General features: G+C 44.3%; 1 protein-coding gene across 1 annotated transcript; it reads left to right on the top strand.

Moving 5' to 3' along the window:
• Positions 1-625: 625 nt before the first annotated feature.
• LOC120941046 (tissue factor pathway inhibitor 2-like) lies at positions 626-20,329 on the top strand. Its single transcript, XM_040354287.1, has 4 exons — positions 626-794; positions 5,888-6,037; positions 12,396-12,557; positions 20,090-20,329. The coding sequence occupies exons 1-4, from the start codon at positions 626-628 to the stop codon at positions 20,122-20,124; spliced, it is 516 nt and encodes a 171-aa protein (XP_040210221.1). The 3' UTR covers positions 20,125-20,329.
• Positions 20,330-21,910: the final 1,581 nt, after the last annotated feature.

Genomic DNA, 21,910 nt, shown 5'->3' with positions numbered 1-21,910 from the left:
CCTGTGTTTACATCTAAATAAATAAGTGGCATTCATATGCAAAAGTAAATAGAGCATTCATAAAGGCACCATTCATGTGTATATCATGCCCCTCTGCAGTGATGAGATGATACACTGTTTAATAACCTCTGTCCAACAATCACAATCATTGCCTGATCTGATACACAGTAAAATAATCTGTTTTTGAGTCTTGCAGATATATATTGTATATGTCTCAGAGCAGATGGAGAGCAAAATTGCATGGGGGGCCCCAAGATTAATTTGGTCAAGGGTCCAATCAACATAAACCCAACATCCCTGCCTTGATATCATAACTCAAGTATATATAGGCCACTGCTGGCCCCAGTTTCATTTTTACCTTTGTTTCAGTCGTTTGGCACTTCCGCTCGTCCTTACTCCACGTACCCAACGTAGTCACGTCGTTCTCATTATATATCCAGCGCATGCGTGAAACACCGCCCTCTTCACCCGCCCATGGCGGTCTTTTTCCTCTATACCACGCCCCTTCTCAGTGGAAAAACGACAATATGGTGGTGTCACATTGCGTGGTATACCCCGTACCGACAAGGAAAGCCCGGAGGCGGGAACGTCCAGATCCAGGCCCAGACGATACAAGGCCACGAATATGTCACTTGATGAGATGGTGGAGATGGTGGACATACTGTGGAGGAAAGATTACGATGGCGATCATGGGCCATACGATACCCCTAATCTGAGGAAGGTCCAAATAATGGACAAAGTGGCGAAGAGTCTTTACCATAAATTTCAGGTCAGGAGATCCAAGGAGCAGCTCCGTAAAAGGTGGTCTGACCTGAAATTGAGGGAGTCGGAGCAGTATAGGAAGATCAAGAAAATTATTGACAAAAGTACATATTTTTCATGTGTTTATTGCAAATGTGTTTATTAGATTCTTGCATATTTTTCCCCATGTGCTTGGTTGGCCTGGTTGTACTTTTGAACATGGCAACTTTCAGGTTAGTGGCCAAAGTGTATTATTTTTACGTTCGTAGTAAACATTGTTACTCAAAAATCTGATTTTTTCCGCAGATCTAGGAAAACCACACGTGGTCATGCCTATTTGGCGTAAAACAACATTTATAAAAATTGTTGTCAAGATGATGTGTTTGTTCGAACTTACAAGAATATGAAATGCAAACCGGATTCATTCAGTGTAAAAAGGAGAGGATACTAAGCAGCTGGTTACACATCTGTACTCAGGAGCACCTGTGTGGCCCACCAAAACAACCTTTTTAGGGTCTCACACAAAGGATACTTGGGGTGCCTCCATGTGTGTCACTTTGACAAAAAGCATCAGTATTCCAGCTTTGGGAAACTCCTAAAAAAAACGTGATGATTTTATGAATGATCCAAAACAGACAATTGTACCCCACTTCCAAGCAATGTTTTCTAGTTCTGCCCTCCAATATCTGTGTGCTGAGTATACCTTTTGTTTCATTTTCTTAGGGGAAAGAGAAATGGGAGGACACCATTCGGAGGAGGCTAGGAAGCACAAACATGCTAAACAACACCAACCTCAGCATGTGGAGGAAGAAGGTGTGGAAGAAGGAGGTGTGGAAGAATGAGGTGTGGAAGAAGGAGAGGTGGAAGAAGGAGAGGTGGAGATTATCAGCACAACAGGTCAGTGTCTGTCACCACAGCTTCAGGTAAAGAGATGTAGGCCTGCATATTTCTAATAACCCTTTTTTTTCAGGGGATGAAAATGGTGGTGTCACAGCAACTACTAGTACTCCTTTCTCAAGTGCTAGTGCAAAAATCGTGATACAAGAAATAATGGAATGTAGTAGTGAAATGGACATTATGAGGAATAGGATGAATGTCATTAACCCTCCTGGTGGTATTCCCGAGTCTGACTCAGGGTGAGATTTTCATACCAAAAGCGGTAACCCCGAATCAGACTCGGGCTTGCCTCGCTGCAGCAGCAGACAAAGTTACTTACCTTGTCCCTGGATCCAGCGATGCCACCGCGCTGTGTGAGCGAGCGGGACCTCGCTCGATTCACACAGTGTCCCTCTGTGCCGCCGATCTCTGTTCCCTGTGACGTTACGACGCACGGGGGCGGAGAACGGTGCCAAATTCAAAGACATAAACTAACACAATACATACAGTATACTGTAATTACAGTACTGTATGTAAAAAATACACCCCCCCCTTGTCCCTAGTGGTCTGCCCAGTGCCCTACATGTACTTTTATATAATAAAAACAGTTCTTTCTCCCTGCAAACTGTAGATTGTCCATAGCAACCAAAAGTGTCCCTTTATGTCAAAAATGGTTTTAGAGCAGCTAGAAAACAGCGATAATAAATTATAATCACTTGCAGAATTGTGCGATAGCAATTTGTGGGGAAATTCGTCATAAAAAAATAAAAGTAATGACAGCGACAATTCTGCAACTGAGCAAATTTCAGTGATTTTGAGTTGATTACATTATTGAATAATTTTTATTATAATTATATTATTACTTGTTATAATTATTTATAATTATTTATAATTATTTATTATATTAGAATTTATAATTTTGTTTTTAAAAAAATGTCATACCCGGGATGCCTACTAGTCTCTTGTATGGTCAGATTTAAGTGAGTTATTCCTAAAAATTACAGACCTACAATATAAAACGCCAAATTTCCTTGCAAATAATGGTACCGCTTTCAGCATCTTTTTTCTGAAAGAATCATACCGCCAGGGAGGTTAAACAAAAATATAAAAACATCATTGACATGTTGGGGCGAATAGTAGACTGACCCCCCACCACCACCATTTTTATATGTTGTGTTCTGCGCCCACATTTGCATTGGATGATCCACAAGCCAAAATTTGAAGATGCACACAGTGTGTCAACATGTGCTATCTGCCATCACAGGATATCTACGTCTGTGCTTTGTGGGTGCAACCCCTTCCTCCCTACTCAAGTAGGTGAGAGGAAGGGGTTGCACCCCCAAAACACATCCATTGTTCCCCCATGATGGCAGATAGCACATGCAGACATTTGGCATAGGATCAGGATCGAAATCCCCATTTTGCCACACAAACCGTGAGCATCTTCAAAATTTGGCTTGTTCAGGGACATCTCCTCCCATCTCATGTGTTTCTAAGGTTGAACTTTGTAAGTTCCATTGTTTGTAGATATTTGCTTGTTTTAACCATGCCTGGTTTTAGTTTTTATTTTTCTACAAGAAAATTAAAAAAACGCACAAGTTGTGCACAGATTAAAACCCCCCAAAAAATACAACAATGTGTGGCTTCTTCTTTCTATGCTCAATACCAGTTTGTACATTTAAAAGTGAGTGATTACTGTGACAATTGTGGTTATTTACTAAAACAGAGAAATCCATTTGGCACTACAAGTGCACTATAGGAGAACCAGGGAGACAGATAAAAGAAACACAAGCAATAATGACAAAACAGGTTTTTCAAAGATCAAATTTTGTGTTTATTTTTTTTGTTCAAAAAATTATATATGGTCTGGCATAGCGATGGCCCCCATACCCGTGAAGTACTCCACGTATTTCTGACGTACATCACGGGCAGTTTGGGGGGGCAAGCCAGTAATGCCAGTGTCCAGGCTAGTCAGGGTTTCGGATAGTCCGGCCTCAGGCCCAAGGTTAGATAAATACGAAACAGAATGTCTGCGCAGAAAATTGTGCAGTATGCAGCAGCAAAAAACAATGATGTTAAGTTTATATTCCGCCATGTGGATGGCTGTCAGGAACAGGCGGAACCGGCTGGCCATTATCCCAAAGGCATTCTCTATACAACCCTCCGGGCTCTGGCCAGCCGGTAATTAAAAACCCTCCTCTCCGGGGTGAGGGTCCTCTGGGGAAACGGCCTCATCAGGTGTGGTCCCAGCCCGAAAGCTTCATCCGCAACAAACACAAACGGTAGTTCCTCCACATTATCTTCATCCGGTGTCAGTGCCAGGCCACCAGTCTGGAGACGTCGGGCAAACTCTGTTTGAGCGAATACTCCACATCGGACATCCAGCCATTCTTCCCCCATGTCCACATACATAAACTCAACACAATACTATTAAAACCTTTATAATTATAATAGTATGACCCCGAACAGGGTGGGGGGCACTATGCGGACGTGTTTCCCATCAATTGCCCCTCCGCAGTTAGGAAAGTCCCACCGCTGGGCAAAATGGGATGCCACAGTCTGCCATTCCTGTGGCGTTGAAGGAAACTGTGGAGTCAAACAAAAAAAAAATTGTACTTTTGCACATAAACATTGCAATCAGATCACAAAAAGACATGCTTGTCCAACATCAGTATAACATTTATTCAAATGAGTATTTACAGCCAAAAATAAAATAGGCCCACTTATCAGATTCCTCACCCCTCTGATGGCCCATTAAACAATTTAAAGGGGGGGGGTGGATTCTAGCTGAGTTTGGGCCCTCCAAAAAAAAACCTCTAGCACTCTGCCTAAATTGAATGAGAAACAATACATTGGGACACATTTAAGGGGGGGGATTCTAGCTGAGTTTGGCCCCTCCAAAAAAAAACTCTGGCACTCTGCCTAAATTGAATGAGAAACAATACATTGGGACATTTTTTTTTGGGGGGGGGGTGGAGGGGCAGAACTACAATGGAGCAGACAAAAAAAAATTCAAACAGACTAGGCTAGGTGTGTTTGGGCCAAGGATAGCATGCTGGAGAGGTTAGTGAAGGGAAATATGCATGTAGGCCAAAAAAGGAGCATTAAAAGCTTACTGCATGCAAGGGGACAAAGGGGACATTCACAGCATATTAAAATCATGGTAATTAGAGAAGGATGAAAGAAATCCAAGACATTAGCATCAGGGGGCAAGTCCTGGGGAAAAAAGTGTGGGAACTCCCACCCAAGATCCACTCCTCCACCAAAAAAAAAAAAAAAAAATCTCATATGCATAAGGCTGCAAGCGTCACCTCCACTGGCTGGTTCCATGGCTTGACACCTGCTGAGGTTTCCCAATTCTTCACCGTCCCAGGTTGGTGAGAATACTGCTCTGGTACTTGCTTCAGCTACTCATGATGGTCCTGGTAATCAGGTGGATGGTCCCTTAGTGGCGACTGCTTCCCTTCTACCTCCGACCAAGACATGTTTTTCAACCGGCAGAATCGTTACTTTTTGTTGGATTGCTCCCAACTCTGCGCTGCTCTCTTGCTTCTGGATAGGCCCTCAGACAGCCTAGCAGCCAGACATCCCTGGGATAGGCCTCAGGCTCTGGCCTAGCAGCCCGGGGCAGTACAACACTTGTCCACCCAGACAGCCATCCAGGTAGCACAGAACCCCTACCACCTGACCTCACCCAAATAAATAGGCTCTCCCAACATGCCAAGGGCCCAAGAAAATCCTTGCCCATTGGCTGAGACATCTTATCTATTCCTAATCTGTCCTTGCAATGCTCTTGTCTTATCTAATGCCACCAGATACCCGGCCATCTAGTGACAGAAGAGAGAAGTGCAGTAATTCCACGGTGGAATTAGGGTGGAATCAATTGATCTCTTATCAATCTTATCAATTGGCCAAAGCAACTATACTTAGAGGTAAATTTACTAGCAACCCTGCCTAAACATCAGGGTTCTACATGTACTATTTGGAAAAAAATATGCTTTAAGACAGACCAGATATAATGTTTCAGATTCTCAGGTCCCCAAGGCTTTAAACATCCACATAGTTGGTGGTTGATTAATCTTTCTATTTTCTTTTTGTATTTTTATATACCTATATTTAGTTATGGCATTTCTGATATTGGCCCGAAGAAATACAATGGAGATGATCTCCACCCACCGGAGGTATCAAGATCACCCTCAGGGGCAGACCAACTAACCTGACCAGTCATGCTGTGGGTGTGGTCTCTCCTTTCTCTTTAAATATCCAGCAGGAATCTGTGATAATACACAGTCTACAGATCAACACCAACTCTCCATTGTGGTGACCAAGACACAAGACTACAACATGAAAACCACATTGATCCTCGCTGTGATCGCTGCCAGTCTTATGATGTTTCAGCTCACCTCTGCAATTCCAGCAGGTCAGTTTTTCTGAAATAGTAATGTTACTATATATATAAACACAGAGATGCCATAGGCCCCTTTCTCACTGGGGTGGGAGGCGTGGTGGCGGTATAGCGCAGCTAAAAATAGCGGCGCTATACCGTCGGAATTGCCGCAGGATTCGGCCGATAGCGGTATTAAACCCCCGCTAGCGGCCGATAAAGGGTTAATACTGCAGTTTCCCATTGTTTTAAATGGGAAGGAGCGGTGTATACATGCCGCTCCTCTCACCGCTCCAAAAATGCTGCTGGCAGGAGATTTTTTTCTCTCCCGCCAGCGCATCACCTCAGTGTGAAAGCCCTCGGGTATTGAGTAGGCAGTGCAGGAGTTTTTTTTTAGCGCTGTACCACCTGAAAAACTCCTCAGTGTGAAAGGGATCTTATGGTTTTGAGTGTAGTAGACTTAGAGCCCCTGTTAGGTTTGTATTGTTGCCGGTGTCCACGCTGTAGATTCACCCTTTGGTTTAGGCCTGTGACCATTGACTCCAAGACTGAAAGTGAGGGAAAAATTCACCAGATCAGGACTTATGGGAAAGTCATTACAGTATCCATGTATCCAGTATCCATGTATCCATGTATGTACACATTTTGTGTGTGTGTGGTGGGTATCATAGTCATTTGTGTTTATATCCTCCCTCGTCCATCTCTAGCTATCTTGCCTCTTTCTCTTTTGCTCTATTTGTACCTTTATTTACTAATGTACTATTAGTATGAGGTATTTTCCATTAATCTGTCCATACATAGGTATTTGTTAAAGGGGTTATAAAGGTTCATTTTTTATTTTCTAAATAGGTTCCTTTAACCACTTCCATACAAGGCATTTTCACCCCCTTCCTGCCTAGACCAATTTTTAGTTTTCAGCGCTGTCGCACTTTGAATGACAATTGCGCGGTCGTGCGACGTGGCTCCAAAACAATATTGACGCCCTTTTTTTCATTTCATTGAAGTACCTCATGGTAAAACTAGTTCTCCTGGCAGCAACTACTTCAGACAGAAGGATGTTGAAGATTACAACTGTAACGGTCACCACCGTTTACGACCTTCTATTCCATCCACGACAGCTCATCTGGCACACAGACAAATCAGCAGGCATCCCATTTTCCCAGAATCAAGACAAGACACAGCTCTGTGCTTCTTCCAAATGTAATGACAATTTTAATGGTTTATTCTCAGTCTTATATACAGTACAACCATGTGACAGTATTCAAAGGGACAATGAGATCTCCACCCCCCCTAATCACACACTAAGGCTAATTACTAAACATTCTAAACGTGTCGGCGCCGGCCTATAATTATCATCATCTCATCACTGCACATTCCTTCATTAACAGCATAACAAACAAAACACCATCACACACTGAGTTCCCTAGGCAGACGTTCTGTCTCCGACAAGTACATTCCACACATAACAGTATTTAGCATACATAATTAGAGGTCTGGGAGCAGACCTGGATTAACACCTTTACACAAGGACAATGAAATGTCTTCCAGGCCCTGACTCAATTAACAACAAAAACCTGGGGAATGCCCAGGGAAAAACCAAGCCTACTTACCGACCAGCTTGCAGAAAACCAATTAACCTGTCTACAGTATGCGTTAAAAACAGGGGTTCAGTCAGCACGCATTTGCAAACGCATGCGTGAGCCACAGAGCCGCGCCAAGGCACCCTGCAATATCTGTGGTCCTAACACTAAACAATGAGCGTCCTCACAGTGGAGGCACATGCATTTTAATGGATAGACAGGGGCAGGTGAACTGAAGGGAAGCCACCCCTCCTTTAAAGGTACAAGAGCACACCAAGCACCCAGCATATAGCACAATGGCTGCAAAGGTGTTGGTGCACTAATGGACCAATATAAACACCACAGGTGAAGCATAAACATGTCCACTGCCCCCGTCTATAGCTGGCCATAACAGTAAGTAGCATTGGAAGGCTAAAGCAGATAACAACAAAAACCTGGGGAATGCCCAGGGAAAAACCAAGCCTACTTACCGACCAGCTTGCAGAAAACCAATTAACCTGTCTACAGTATGCGTTAAAAACAGGGGTTCAGTCAGCACGCATTTGCAAACGCATGCGTGAGCCACAGAGCCGCGCCAAGGCACCCTGCAATATCTGTGGTCCTAACACTAAACAATGAGCGTCCCCACAGTGGAGGCACATGCATTTTAATGGATAGACAGGGGCAGGTGAACTGAAGGGAAGCCACCCCTCCTTTAAAGGTACAAGAGCACACCAAGCACCCAGCATATAGCACAATGGCTGCAAAGGTGTTGGTGCACTAATGGACCAATATAAACACCACAGGTGAAGCATAAACATGTCCACTGCCCCCGTCTATAGCTGGCCATAACAGTAAGTAGCATTGGAAGGCTAAAGCAGATAACAACAAAAACCTGGGGAATGCCCAGGGAAAAACCAAGCCTACTTACCGACCAGCTTGCAGAAAACCAATTAACCTGTCTACAGTATGCGTTAAAAACAGGGGTTCAGTCAGCACGCATTTGCAAACGCATGCGTGAGCCACAGAGCCGCGCCAAGGCACCCTGCAATATCTGTGGTCCTAACACTAAACAATGAGCGTCCTCACAGTGGAGGCACATGCATTTTAATGGATAGACAGGGGCAGGTGAACTGAAGGGAAGCCACCCCTCCTTTAAAGGTACAAGAGCACACCAAGCACCCAGCATATAGCACAATGGCTGCAAAGGTGTTGGTGCACTAATGGACCAATATAAACACCACAGGTGAAGCATAAACATGTCCACTGCCCCCGTCTATAGCTGGCCATAACAGTAAGTAGCATTGGAAGGCTAAAGCAGATAACAACAAAAACCTGGGGAATGCCCAGGGAAAAACCAAGCCTACTTACCGACCAGCTTGCAGAAAACCAATTAACCTGTCTGACTCAATTAGCATGTCACTAGTCAGGGCTAATCCTAGAATGAGTCACCACATTGAATAGCCAACAACTTGTGATATCTCAAGACATCCTGCAAACATGATTTATTATTAATGTCCCATCTCAAGTAATACATGAAATATGATTAGCCACCCTATGCCCAAAAGGGGCACAGGGTGAATTTAGACCCAAGAGTTCTTAGGGCCGCTGGCACAGGAGTATCCCCCATCCTCACAAAGTCTCTGGGGGTCATAGGTCATCCTGTTACAACAACACTTTCCTGGAATGGCGCTTTGGTGTCTTTTTTTTTTTTCTGCTCTTTTTTACCAGAGATAGGGATACCACGTCTATCTCCAAAGTTCAATTTTAAAGTGGCATCCAGTTTCCAGAAAAACTGGGAAGTAGTCCCTCCGAGTTTCACTAGAGAGTCACTGGGCACACAGTCGAGTTATTAACAGTGTACTTGGTCAAAAGAGGAAAGTGTACAATCTTTTAATTTAGCCATCAGGCCCTCGAGTCATCCACTCCTGGGTTACCAGGGTGATTAGATTGGCATGCAGGAAGCCCGCTTTTCTGCTCTGAAACAATTGCAAGCCTATTTGACTAGAGGGGTGGCAGCCTTTTGGGGCTGTTATACCAGGATTGCTTGGAAGATATATGTAAGTTCTAGCGTGAAGTTTTGGAGCCTTCATTCAAACTTTCAAACTAAATATGTAACCAGCATGTGTGGGACCAGAGAGATCAATTCTTAATTGCTTTAGCAGCTTTTCTTTGACTGTCAGGCCTCGTACACACGACCGAGTTTCTCGGCAAAAACCAGCAAGAAACTTGCTGTTTTTTTTTTTTGCCGAGGAAACCGGTCGTGTGTACATTTTTCGACGAGGAAACTGTCGAGGAACTCGTCGAGCCAAAAAGAGAGCATGTTTTCTATTTCCTTGATGGGAATGGAGAAAATTGGCTTGTCGAGTTCCTCGACAGCCTAACAAGGAACTCGACGAGCAAAACGATGTGTTTCGCCCGTCGAGTTCCTCGGTCGTGTGTACGAGGCCTCAGTGTCTCTTCATTTGTTCTCTCCCGCCCTATATCAGCTTTGGTATATCCCGTTGTGTGCTGACGTGAAGTGGGCAAGGAAAACTGAAAATTGTTATCAAATACTTACTGTAATTTTTCCTTTCCTGGCCCATCCTCACATCAGCGCAGGACTCCCTCGCTAGTGGCCTGTCGCAGGCTAAGTTATCGAACACCCTAGTTGGGGGGGGGCTGCCTTTTATTCAGCTAGGTAAAGGGGGTCATGTGGGGATCCAGAGGAGGTGGTAATCCATTTTAACCTGACGTGAGGATGGGCCAGGAAAGGAAAATGACAGTAAGCATTTGATAAAAAATTTCCGTTATTTTCAATCGAGTATAAAATGCTGTAGTGCCAGGTGCTGTAAACAAAATCGGTGCAATCCGTGCTCCCCTCCTGTGTGCCCGCTCACTCACCAGCTGCTTTGGACCCCCATAACAGAAGTCACTGGGATTAGTAGTCATTCGACAAGGCTACTTCTTTGAAGATAAAGATTCTCCTCATATATATGTAGCACTACCCCCGGAGGAGCTGCTGGTTTTGTTTGGGTGGCATGTTGTCTCTATTTCCTTGCTGTCCAGGGTATAAGATGAGAGCTGAGAAAAGTTCAATGTCCACACCTGCCACTTCTTTTTCTAAGATTTATTTGCTGAACTTGGTAAAAGAATAAAATAAGTAGTTGTAGAGGTGGAAGGGTAACAGGTAATAGGTTCAGGTGCATAAGTTCAATCAGGAAACACTTCTGCTTCCAGTAACACAGCATTCGTTGCCACTCTAGCCAGAGTGGGTTTTGCACACCCGGATAGGTTTCTCTCACTAGCCCAGCAGCCAGAATGGCGCAGGGAAAATGGTACAGTCTCTGCCACAGACCTTCCCACAGGTCCCAAATCCTTGTAACACAGTATTCAGCACCCGGATCTCTCCAGATTAACTTCTTATAAACTTAGAACTGACAGGCAATCATCATCCAGCCTTTCAGTAATGGTGCATCCTTCGATGAAGTTCAAGGCCTTTCCTGAGATACCAGCCTCATGCTCGGTGCTCTCCAAGACAGGTTCTTCATCGAGTGGCTTCCTCCCTCAGGACGGACAGCACAGGACCACTCTGCAAATGTAGACCCAGTCTGACTACCGGGCCTTACTTGGGTAAATCACAACCCCAGACCAACGTGGTCTCGGAGCCAGAATCACAGGAACATGCACCCCCAGCCAGGAGGGCCACACACGGGGGGTGGTGGGACGATAGACCAGCGATCGACGACCCCGGATCAATGATGTCTGTCCCTTAAGTACCCCTCCCCAGCATGCACAGCGGGGCGATCAACCGTCGCTTATTGGCTGCCGAGGGGGAACACCCAAATCATCTTGACCTAGCTGCTACCACCCTTGACCTGGGGTGGTAATGGCACCCCAGACAAACAATAGTGGTCACTTACAGCACAGCCAACTGACTCTCAGACTTCCCCCTAAATTTAAAGCAGCGCCAGCTCAAAAGGAGCAAGCCGCTACATATGGTATTATGGCAGAAAAAAAAGGGAAAGTATATAGCATAATTTTGTTTATTAAAATGGTAGTAAAAGGACACGTACTTCCACGTACTTTTTTACAAGATAAAAACAAGCATAAAACCAGCATAAAGCCAGAAACTGGAAGTTCACCACCACTTGCGTGAAGAGGAGGCATTGCGCAGAGCAGGTAAGCATTTTATTATTTGGGAAAAAAAGGGTGGTAACAACTACTTTAAAACATCAGGGATATCCTGACAAAGCCAGGGTCATTATGGTGTGTGGGTTAAAAAGTACTGTACGTGTGATTGAATTGAGAGGAATTTTGGGCATGGCTTGAGGGGGCATGCCATCAATGGGAAGAATAGTGCCCCAGCATTGGTGGTAAGATGTCAGAGTTTAATATTATAGTGTACACATACAAAATGTAGTTAAAATCACAGGACAGACCTGCAGAAACCTGGACAGATTGGAGGTATGAGCTCAGGTCAGCACTGATTACACTTTTTCTGTCAGGCCTCGTACACACGACCGAGTTCCTCTGCAAAAACCAGCAAGAAACTTGCTGGGAGATATTTTTTTGCAGAGGAAACCGGTCATGTGTACACTTTCGTCGAGGAAACTGTCGAGAAACTTGACGGGCCAAAAAGAGAGCATGTTCTCTATTTCCTTGACGGGAATGGAGAAAATTGGCTTGTCGAGTTTCTCGACGGCTTCACAAGGAACTCGACGAGCAAAACGATGTGTTTTCGCCCGTCGAGTTTCTCGGTCGTGTGTACGAGACTTACGTTTCTAACAGTCTTGGTGTTTATCATCATTATCTCTTTTAATGTTGCTTAAATTTAGGAATTTTGTATTTTCCAGTTTGCAAATTACCTGCACTAAAAGGTCCATGCAAGGGGTCCTTTCCTCGATATTTCTATAATAAACTGACAAGAAAATGTGAACAATTCATCTATGGCGGTTGTGAAGGAAATGAAAACAGATTTCTTACTAAGGACCTGTGCAAGAATGTCTGCGAATATGGTAATTTTTTTATTTCTGTGTATTATCATTGTATGTTTTTCTACAACCCACCACATTGATGCATTAAAGTGGATGTAAACCCCCATTTATTTTTATTTTTTTAATTAAGACTCATCTGTTACAGCACAGGATGTCATGTTCTCTTTGCCCATTCTTGCCACAAAGACTTAATCCAAAGCGAATGGAGGGTCCGATCAGCAGTGCCGGGACAGTGTCATCTAGAACCCAGGGAAAACTGTGCCCCCTCCAAGATGTATGAGCATTATGTGTCCTCAAAAATCCCCCCCCCCCCCAACAAAAAAAAAAACTGAGCACTTATTGGGAAAGCATGCAGATTAGCATAAACCCTTGCCCCCCCCCTCCCAGCCCATAGGCACTCCCTGCCGAAATCCCCCCCCCCACACACACACACACACACACACATTTTTGCCCCCTAATCCCCCAGGGCAAATGCATCTCCCCAAAATAAAAATAACTCCTCCTAGCACAAATCCTCTATCCCTCAAATTCTAACTCTCAGTACACATCCCCCCCATATCCCCCCCTCCCAACACAAATTCCCCCCATGCCTCCTGCTAGCACAAACACCCCTACTACAACATCTCCATACCCCAAAAAAAATCCCTACTGGCACAATTTCTGTACCCCCTCTACCATATCACCTCATCTAGCACAACCCCCCACCCCCAGCACAAATACTCTTCCTCCACCCCCCCTCCCAACACAAATCCCCCTAAATCCCAACTCCTAGCAACCCCCAAAACTTCCCCTCCTAGAGCAATTCTTATACCCTGCTGCCCCCCCTCCCAAATGTCCCCTCCCAACACAAAACACCTTCCTCCTCAATCTCCTCATGGCACCCCCTACCCACCCCCACAGTGCCCAGGGCAGCAGCACATCCTGCCCACCCCTTATCCCGGCCCTGCCAAACAGGGCCACCTAAAGAAGGGACCCGATCAGTAAAAAATAATATCAAATAATCCAGCTCTAAACAATCCTCTTATCTTTCTTCAGTAAGATAAAAACTGACACACAGAGAAATAGGTGCCTCTTCCCCTTGCTGTGACTGACAGGTGATTTCCTTATCTCATGCACGAGTGTGAGAGAGGCATTCTGTATACTTCACATCCCCCCCTCCTTTTTTCTTCTTCATCTCTCCCAGGATTGGCTGCTCCACACCTCAGCATGATTGGGCCTGCTGAAGTCATGTGGTGACCAGAGGTGTACTAAGTGGGGGGCGGGGGAGCGGGCCGACACGGGTGACACACACTGGAGGGGGGGTGTCAGGCCAGTGCCCCCTCCTCCACGACTGAAGTGAAGACAGCGGGGCGGGCAGGTTTAAGCCGGGGCACCGTGGCGGTGACAGGAAGAACACCCGCGGAGTGCCTTTAGTGGCTTTGCAAGGAGGGGGGGTGCGACCCGAGTGACCCGGGACCCACAGCAATTTCTTCTCTCATGGCCGCGCCATGGCTCTGTTCAGTCTCGGCCGAGCAGAGTGAAGCCACCTCCCCCTCCTCCTCCCTACACAGGGGGAGGAGACCCATCACCTGACCAGTTCTATGCATGTCCTGCGCTTATCATCTGACTGAGGTACATTATGGGTCTGCACTGTAGAGGTGTCTGTACTGTGGGGGGGTGGGGGTGTGTACTGTAGAGGTGTCTGTACTGTGGGGGGTGGGGGTCTGCACTATAGGGGTTTCTGTACTGTGGGGGTCTGCACTGTAGGGGTGTCTGCACTGTGGGGGGGTCTGCACTGTGGGGGGTTTGCACTGTAGGGGGGTGACTGTGGGGGGCTGTGTTATGTAATGGGGTCCAGAGGTGCAAAGTGCAGTGTAATGTAAAAGGTCCAGAGGTGCAGGGTATGGTGTAATGTAAAGGGGTCCAGTGGTGTAGGGTGCAGTGTAATGTAAAGAGGTCCTTAGGTGCAGTGTAATGTAAAGGGGTCCAGAGGTGCAAGGTGCTGTGTAATATAAAGGGGTCCAGAGGTGCAGGGTGCAGTGTAATGTAAAGGGGTCCAGAGGTGCAAGGTGCAGTGTAATGTAAAAGGGTCCAGAGGTGCAGTTGTGGAGAGGGGCAGGGCCGCAATCAGGAATTATGGGGCCCCTTACACAGCTTTAGGCATGGGCAGAGAAGGGTGCTGCCGCCTGAAATTGAGAAGGGGGGGCTGCTGCGAATTGAGAAGCGGGGGAGGCCCTTTACAAAGAAAAGAAGAAATAAAGAAAAATATATATAAAAAAAGGGGGGTAGTCATCCGGGTCCCTGGGGACCTCTGAGCCCTTTAATAAAAAGAAAAAAAAAGAAATAAAAAATATATATATATATTTTTTTTAAAGGGGGGGTTGCCATCTGGGCCCTGTGGACCTCTGGGCCCTTTAATAATAAAATATATATATATATATATTTAAAAAAAACCTCTGGGCCCTTTAATAAAAAATAAATAAAAAATATATATAGAAAAAGAAAAAAAAGAAACATTTATAAAAAAAAAGGGGGGTTGCCATCTAGGGCCCTGGGGACCTCTGGGCCCTTTAATAAAAATAAAAAATAAAAAAATAGATAAACAAAAATAAAAAAATAAACATTTATAAAAAAAAAGGGGGGTTGCCATCTGGGGCCCTGGGGACCTCTGTGCCCTTTAATAACAATAATAATAATTATATATATATATATATATATATATATATATATATATATATATATATATATATATATATATATATATATATATATATATATAAAATAAAAAATAAAAGAAATAAAAAATAAAAGAAATAAAAAAATATATAAAAAAAGATTTGTTTTATAAAAGAAAAAAGGGTGGTTGTCATCCAGGGCCCTGGGGATCTCCGGGCCCCTGGGGACCTCCGGCCCCTAAAAAAAATTGGCCCTTTAATAAAAAATAAAATAAAAATATATAAAAAAAATATTTATATAAAAAATAAATTAAAAAAGGGGGGTTGTCATCCAGGGCCCTGGGGGCCTCCGAGCCCCTGGAGACCTCCGGACCCCTAAAAAAAAGGGGGGGTTGCCATCCAGGGCCCCTGGGGACCTCCGGGCCTCTTACAGGTGTACTGCCTATACCCCCCTGAAGGCGGCCCTGGAGAGGGGTACACAGTTGTGACAAAGAGATATTGAAGGATACAGAGGTATGCAGAGGGCACAGTGGGGTGGTTTTACATTTTAAGGTGGGGGGGTGCCAGATATAGGATCCGCCCTGGGCAGGGGCGTTGCTAGGTGCCAAAAAGACCAGGGGCTTCAGCCCGAAGCCAAGCCGGCACCGGGGGGGGGGGTGCGGTCGCGGTCGGTGGAGTGGCGCAGGTGGACCTACTGTACCTGATACACATACCCTGACCTACGTGAGTGTGTGTGTGTTAGTACAGAGACACACACACACTGACATAACCTGCATACACTAACACTCACCTGCATACACTCACCTGCATACACTCACCTGTCCTGACTACAATGACCTGACCTGCATACACTGACCTGACCACCACATAATAAATACACTGTAAAAAATTACAACGTTGTATTCTAAAAGTGGGGGTATGATGAAATCCCACTTGACCAAAGTATAGTTATTAACCCCTAGATATCTGGACATATAACATCAAAAGTATCAGTGATGACAATGACCCTGAGGGTGAGCACTGGAAATGCAGATCTTATACTGGGACTATGTATTAAATGCTTCCACTAGGGAGTATAAATAACCTGCAAACAATGTTCCAATGGGCCAATATAGCACCAGGCAGAATGAGAGCACAGAGATCACTGTAAAGGTTAATCAATAGATCAGTCCATCAATTCCAGTGATAGTGGTAACGCTCTTATTCAAAAGATAAACCGCATAATTGCAAAGTCAATCCAGTGTATAGAACTCAAAGTAGGAATGAATGAAGGGTCTGGATTATCTTGTAGAAATGTAAATGGCTGTAGAACATTGCCATGTATATTAACCAGCTGAGAAGTATGGAAGCTGTCACTTGAACACTAATGCCGCGTACACATCATCACTTTATGTGATGAAAAAAAATGACATTTTTAAAAACGTCACTTTAATTGACCGTGTGTGGGGGAAAACATCGTTTTATGTCTTCTAAAAAATGACCAAAAAAAATTGAAGCATGCTTCAATTTTATGTGTCGTTTTTCAAAACGTCAACTTTTACTTCACAGAAATTGACCGTGTGTAGTAAAAAACGTCGTTTAAAACGACGTTTTTTCACCCGCGCATGCCCAGAAGCTACTTATGAAGCGAGCTTCAATGGAAAAAGTGGTGAGAACGTAACCTTGCTTTGCTAGAACATTGTGAGAAAAGCGATGGTGTGTAGGCAACTTCGTCTTTGAAAATTGAAGTTTCAAAAACGTCATTTTTTACTTCACAGAAAATGTCATTTTTTTTCATCACATAAAGTGATGGTGTGTACGGGGCATTAGGATTGTTGTGTCAAGCTTGCAGGGAAGGAGTGGAAGGCTTAAATAGTGAAAATTAAATATACAATATAAATTCCAGTGTATTACAGTTATACTGCATACACAGAACTGGGTGATAATAAACTATTATGACCAACGGATGTTTAAATGGTGTCCATGTGTAAAATATATACCATACAATGTGAGTGACAAAAAAATTATTAACAGGTGTTAATACACAATCTGGTGACTGGAAAAATCCATGTGCAAATGGATGCAAGTGATACAGTCCCAAAACAAATTGGAGATAATCAAAGTGCAGAGTGCTCTGGTGTCTTCCAAATATGATATGCCAGAAAAAAGTGGTCGACCTTCACCAAAGTTCACCAAATATAAAGATAGATGGCTCCTTACCAAACGTTGTTGACCAAATTATTTAAAATATGGTCAATGCTAGCTTGTGGTTAAATATGGGTCAGCAAAATCTCATACAGGTTCCGATGTCAGCAGCAGACCAGATCCCAAAAAAAGAGAGGAAATGCCTCCATAGTGTAAAACGTTTATTAAATCATTAAAATAAGCACAGTGCCAAGTGGCTGCTTACTATTGCTGGTGCCCGTGTCCCGGCACTGAGGCTGTATGCTTGTGAGGGATAAGGAAGTGTGGAGAGAGATGCAGTCGTATCCTGGAAATCCAGCGTGCGTTCCACCGCCAGCCGCTCGTTTCTCAGTAAGACCGGTCTTACTGAGAAACGAGCGGCTGGCGGTGGAACGCACGCTGGATTTCCAGGATGCGACTGCATCTCTCTCAGAATCTGGAGGGGTCCAGAGGTGCAGGGTGCTGTGTGTGTATATATATATATATATATATATATATATATATATATATATATATATATATAAAATTAAGGACAATGTTTTTATGATATTGTCTTTTAACAATGAACTTTTATTTTTTTAATGCAATAAAAAAGGGACAAAAATTGTAACAAAACTAAAAAACAAAAAGCACTTTTTTCCCCATTTTGTCAAGCGTTCATTTAAATAAAAAATAGTGTTACGGTATATTTTTTTAATTTTGTCCTGTTTAAAATGACACTAAAATTTTCATTCTGGTACAAAGTAAATGATTTACAAATAAAAAGGTTGTGTGGTTTGGGATTTTTTTTTTCTTTTCTTGTCAGGTTTGCTTTAAAGCAGAGTTAAACTGTGCTGTATTTTTTTAATGGGCCTTGTAACAATTTAGTTATCCAGGGGACGCACGGGGGGTGCGTTCCTTGGATAAGACCAACAGGCGTCTCAGCCAATCAGGTTCACCAGTTCTGGTTACCGGTAACCTGATTAACTGAAGCGTCATCGAGGGCGGGAGAAGACATCGCGGGACCGTGGAAGGAGGATGGCTGACCCCAGAAAGGTAAGTGCCGGGTGGGGGGGGGGGGGCAAGGGGGCAGCATTTTACAGGGCTCAGTGCCGACAATTAAAGGGCACAGTGGCGACAAATAAAGGGCACAGTGGCGACAATTAAAGGGCACAGTGGTGACAATTGATGTGGGCACAGTGGGAACAATTGTTGTGGGTGCAGTGGTAACAATTGATGGCATTGCACAGTGGCTGCGTTTGATGGCACAGTGGTGAAAATTGAAGGGCACAGTGGTGACAATTGATGGCACAGTGGCTGCGTTTGATGACATGGCACAGTGGCTGCGTTTGGTGTGGCACAGTGGTGACACTTGATGGGCACAGTGGCGATAAATGATGGCACAGTTTCTGCTTTGCATGGCACAGTGGCTGCATTTAAAGGCATGGCACAGTGGCGACAATTGATGGCATGGCACAGTGGCGACAATTGATGGCATGGCACAGTGGTGAGAATTGATGATATGGCACAGTGGCTGCATTTGATGGGCACAGTGGCTGCATTTGATGGGCACTGTGAGGCTGCAATTGTTTTTTTGTTGTTTTTTTCCGTTTGTTTGCACCCCCCTAAAAATTTTGAGCACCAGCCACCACTGGTAACAATACTTCTTTTGTATCTTTCTATTTCACATCTCACCAGGGATTTTTTTTTCTTTTTTTTAACAGCAGCTTTCATTTTCAGAGTTTAGAATTGCTGGAAATTGGGAGGAAGGCAGAAGGACCGGATGTTTTGCATATGTCCTTCAGGATATGTAGCACGTCTAGTGTCCTCAACTGATTGATATGAATGTGAATAGCTTTGAAAGAAAGATGAAGAAAGTGGCCCGGATTCTCAGAGGACTTACGACGGCGTAGCGCCATGTACGCCGTCGTAAGTCTGAATCCGAGCCGTCGTATCTATGCGCCTGATTCTTAGAATCAGTTACGCATAGATTTCTATTACATCCGACTGGCGTAAGTCTCTTACGCCGTCGGAGCCTAACTGCATTTTTACGCTGGCCGCTAGGGGCGTGTAAGCTGATTTACGCGTCGAAATATGTAAATTAGCTAGATACGCAAATTCCAGAACGTACGCGCGGCCGACGCAGAAAAGATACGCCGTTTACGTTAGGCTTTTCCCGGCGTAATGTTGCCCCTGCTATATGAGGCATAACTGCGGCGTACCAATGTTAAGTATGGCCGTCGTTCCCGCGTCGAAATTTGAAAAAGTTACGTAGTTTGCGTAAGTCGTCCGTGAATGGGGCTGGACGTCATTTACGTTCGCGTCGAAACCAATGACGTCCTTGCGGCGTACTTTGGAGCAATGCACACTGGGAAATTCCACGGACGGCGCATGCGCCGTTCGGGAAAAACGTCAAACACGTCCGGTCACAGTGCATTTACATAAAACACGCCCCCCTGATCCAAATTTGAATTAGGCGGGCTTACGCCGGCCGATTTACGCTACGCCGCCGCAACTTACGGAGCAAGTGCTTTGAGAATACAGCACTTGCCCGTCTAAGTTGCGGCGGCGTAACGTAAATCAGATACGTTACGCCGCCGCAGTGATACGCCGCTGGACGTGAATCTGGGCCAGTGAGAATAACATTTTTCGTTTTTTTTTTTTTACTCATATTGCTTTTGTAAACTGATGGTTTTCACTGTTTAATTTCTTTAACATTTGTAATGACATGTCACTTCTTTCTTTTTTTTTATACAGCACAAGCAGAAGCAGAAGTATTAAAATTTAAATAACTATGGCAGAACTTTTGGCTATCAACCTAGAAAGACCAGAGAATGTTCCTGTTTTACAAGCGGAGATTGCTTACTGATATTTTGGTGTATTTGATTCTGTTCTGTTCTTTCCATAATATTGTAATGGTTTTTACTTTCTCTTAATCTTCATTATGTATTGCTTTAATCCTAATTCAAATATAAAAAAATTATGATATAAACTCAATCTGATTTGTTGGTCCACTGATTATTAAAGTGCTGTAAGGGGTTAGCTCTGTAGCGGGGTGTGTGACCCCTTGGATGGGTTCACTACACACTGAAGGGCAGATCCACAGAGCGAGTACGCCAGTGTATCTACTGATACGCCTGCATACTTTCAAATTTCCCGCGTCGTATCATTGTTTTGAATCCTCAAAACAAGATACGACGGCTTCTGGGTTAGATCCGACAGGTGTACGTCTTCGTATGCCTTCGGATCTAAGATGCAATACTTTGGCGTCCGCTGGGTGGCGTTTACATCGTTTTCTGCGTCGGGTATGCAAATTAGCTATTTCTGACGATCCACGAACGTACGGGTGGCCGGCGCAATTTTTTACGGCGTGTGTAGTCGGCTTTTTTCGGCGTATAGTTAAAGCTGCTATTTCATTGCGTATAGTTAGACTTGCCATGTTAAGTATGGCCGTCGTTCCCGCGTTTAATTTGAATTTTTTTTTTTTTTTGCGTAAGTCGTCCGTGAATCGGAATGTACGTAAGTCCCGTCTATGTTAAAAAAAATGACGTCCTTGCGACGTCATTTAGCGCAATGCACGGCGGGAAATTTTGGGACGGCACATGCGCAGTTCATTCGGCGCGGGGACGCGCTTCATTTAAATGAAACACGCCCCCTAATCGCCGATTTGAATTCCGCGCCCTTACGCCGCTTGAGATACACTACGCCGCCGTAACTTACGGCGCAAATTCTTTGGGGATTCGAACCGGCCTAATGTAAGTTACAGCGGCGTAGTGTATCTCACATACGATGCGCCGATCTATTTGTATGTGAATCTACCCCTGAATTTATACAGACAGGCACTCAAAGACGGTTGAAAACAAAGATTTCGGTTTATTCTTCCATCTTGCTGCAAACAAGTGCAAGCATCCAAAACAGCATAAACAAAATCAAACATAAAATAAACCCTGGCCACTTGGGGCGTCTATCTTCACCACACATGAACCTATCTAATGAAGTCTGGCACAGCCTACTGCTGGGCAGACACTGCTGGTCATATAGCAGAAAAACAATAGTCTTTTGATTTTTATTACACAGAAAAATCTATTTCCTCCTCACCTCCTCAGAAGACTTTCAGCTACTGCTCTCTTTCACTCAGAAAGCCTCAGGATGCAGCAAATTAGTGGTAATCCTCTGGACTACTTACATGTGGTATCCCCATACTCAGGAGAAGTAGCAGAATGTGTTTTGGGGTGTAATTCCACATATAACCCTATGTAAACATTTTTTTTAAATTTTTTCAAAATTTGTTACAAAAATAGGATCTTGGGGCCTGATCCACAAAAGGGATACGCCGGCGTATCTACTGATATGCCGTCGTATCCCTGTTTCTACCTATGGAACTGATCCACAGAATCAGTTTCTCATAGATAGGCAGAAGATCCGACATGTGTAAGGGACTTACACTGTCGGATCTTAGGATGCAGTACCGCAGCCGCCGCTGGGGGCATTTCTCGTCGAAATCCAGCGTCGGGTATGCAAATTAGCACTTACGGAAATCCACAAAGCTTTTACGCTTCGTTTTTTATCCGTAAGTAT

The sequence above is a fragment of the Rana temporaria genome, chromosome 5 (assembly GCF_905171775.1).
Source record: "Rana temporaria chromosome 5, aRanTem1.1, whole genome shotgun sequence".
Taxonomy (NCBI): Eukaryota; Metazoa; Chordata; class Amphibia; order Anura; family Ranidae; genus Rana; species Rana temporaria.
The sequence above is the reverse complement of the archived record's forward strand: the minus strand, read 5'-3'. Positions and strand labels throughout refer to the sequence as shown.

Bases quoted from the DNA above. Each gene is read 5' to 3' on its own strand.
- LOC120941046 (XM_040354287.1), top strand. From the start codon at position 626: ATGTCACTTGATGAGATGGTGGAGATGGTGGACATACTGTGGAGGAAA. The intron at 795-5,887 runs GTAAAAGGTGGT...AATATCCAGCAG, and splicing joins GAGATCCAAGGAGCAGCTCC to GAATCTGTGATAATACACAG. The intron at 6,038-12,395 runs GTCAGTTTTTCT...TGTATTTTCCAG, and splicing joins CACCTCTGCAATTCCAGCAG to TTTGCAAATTACCTGCACTA.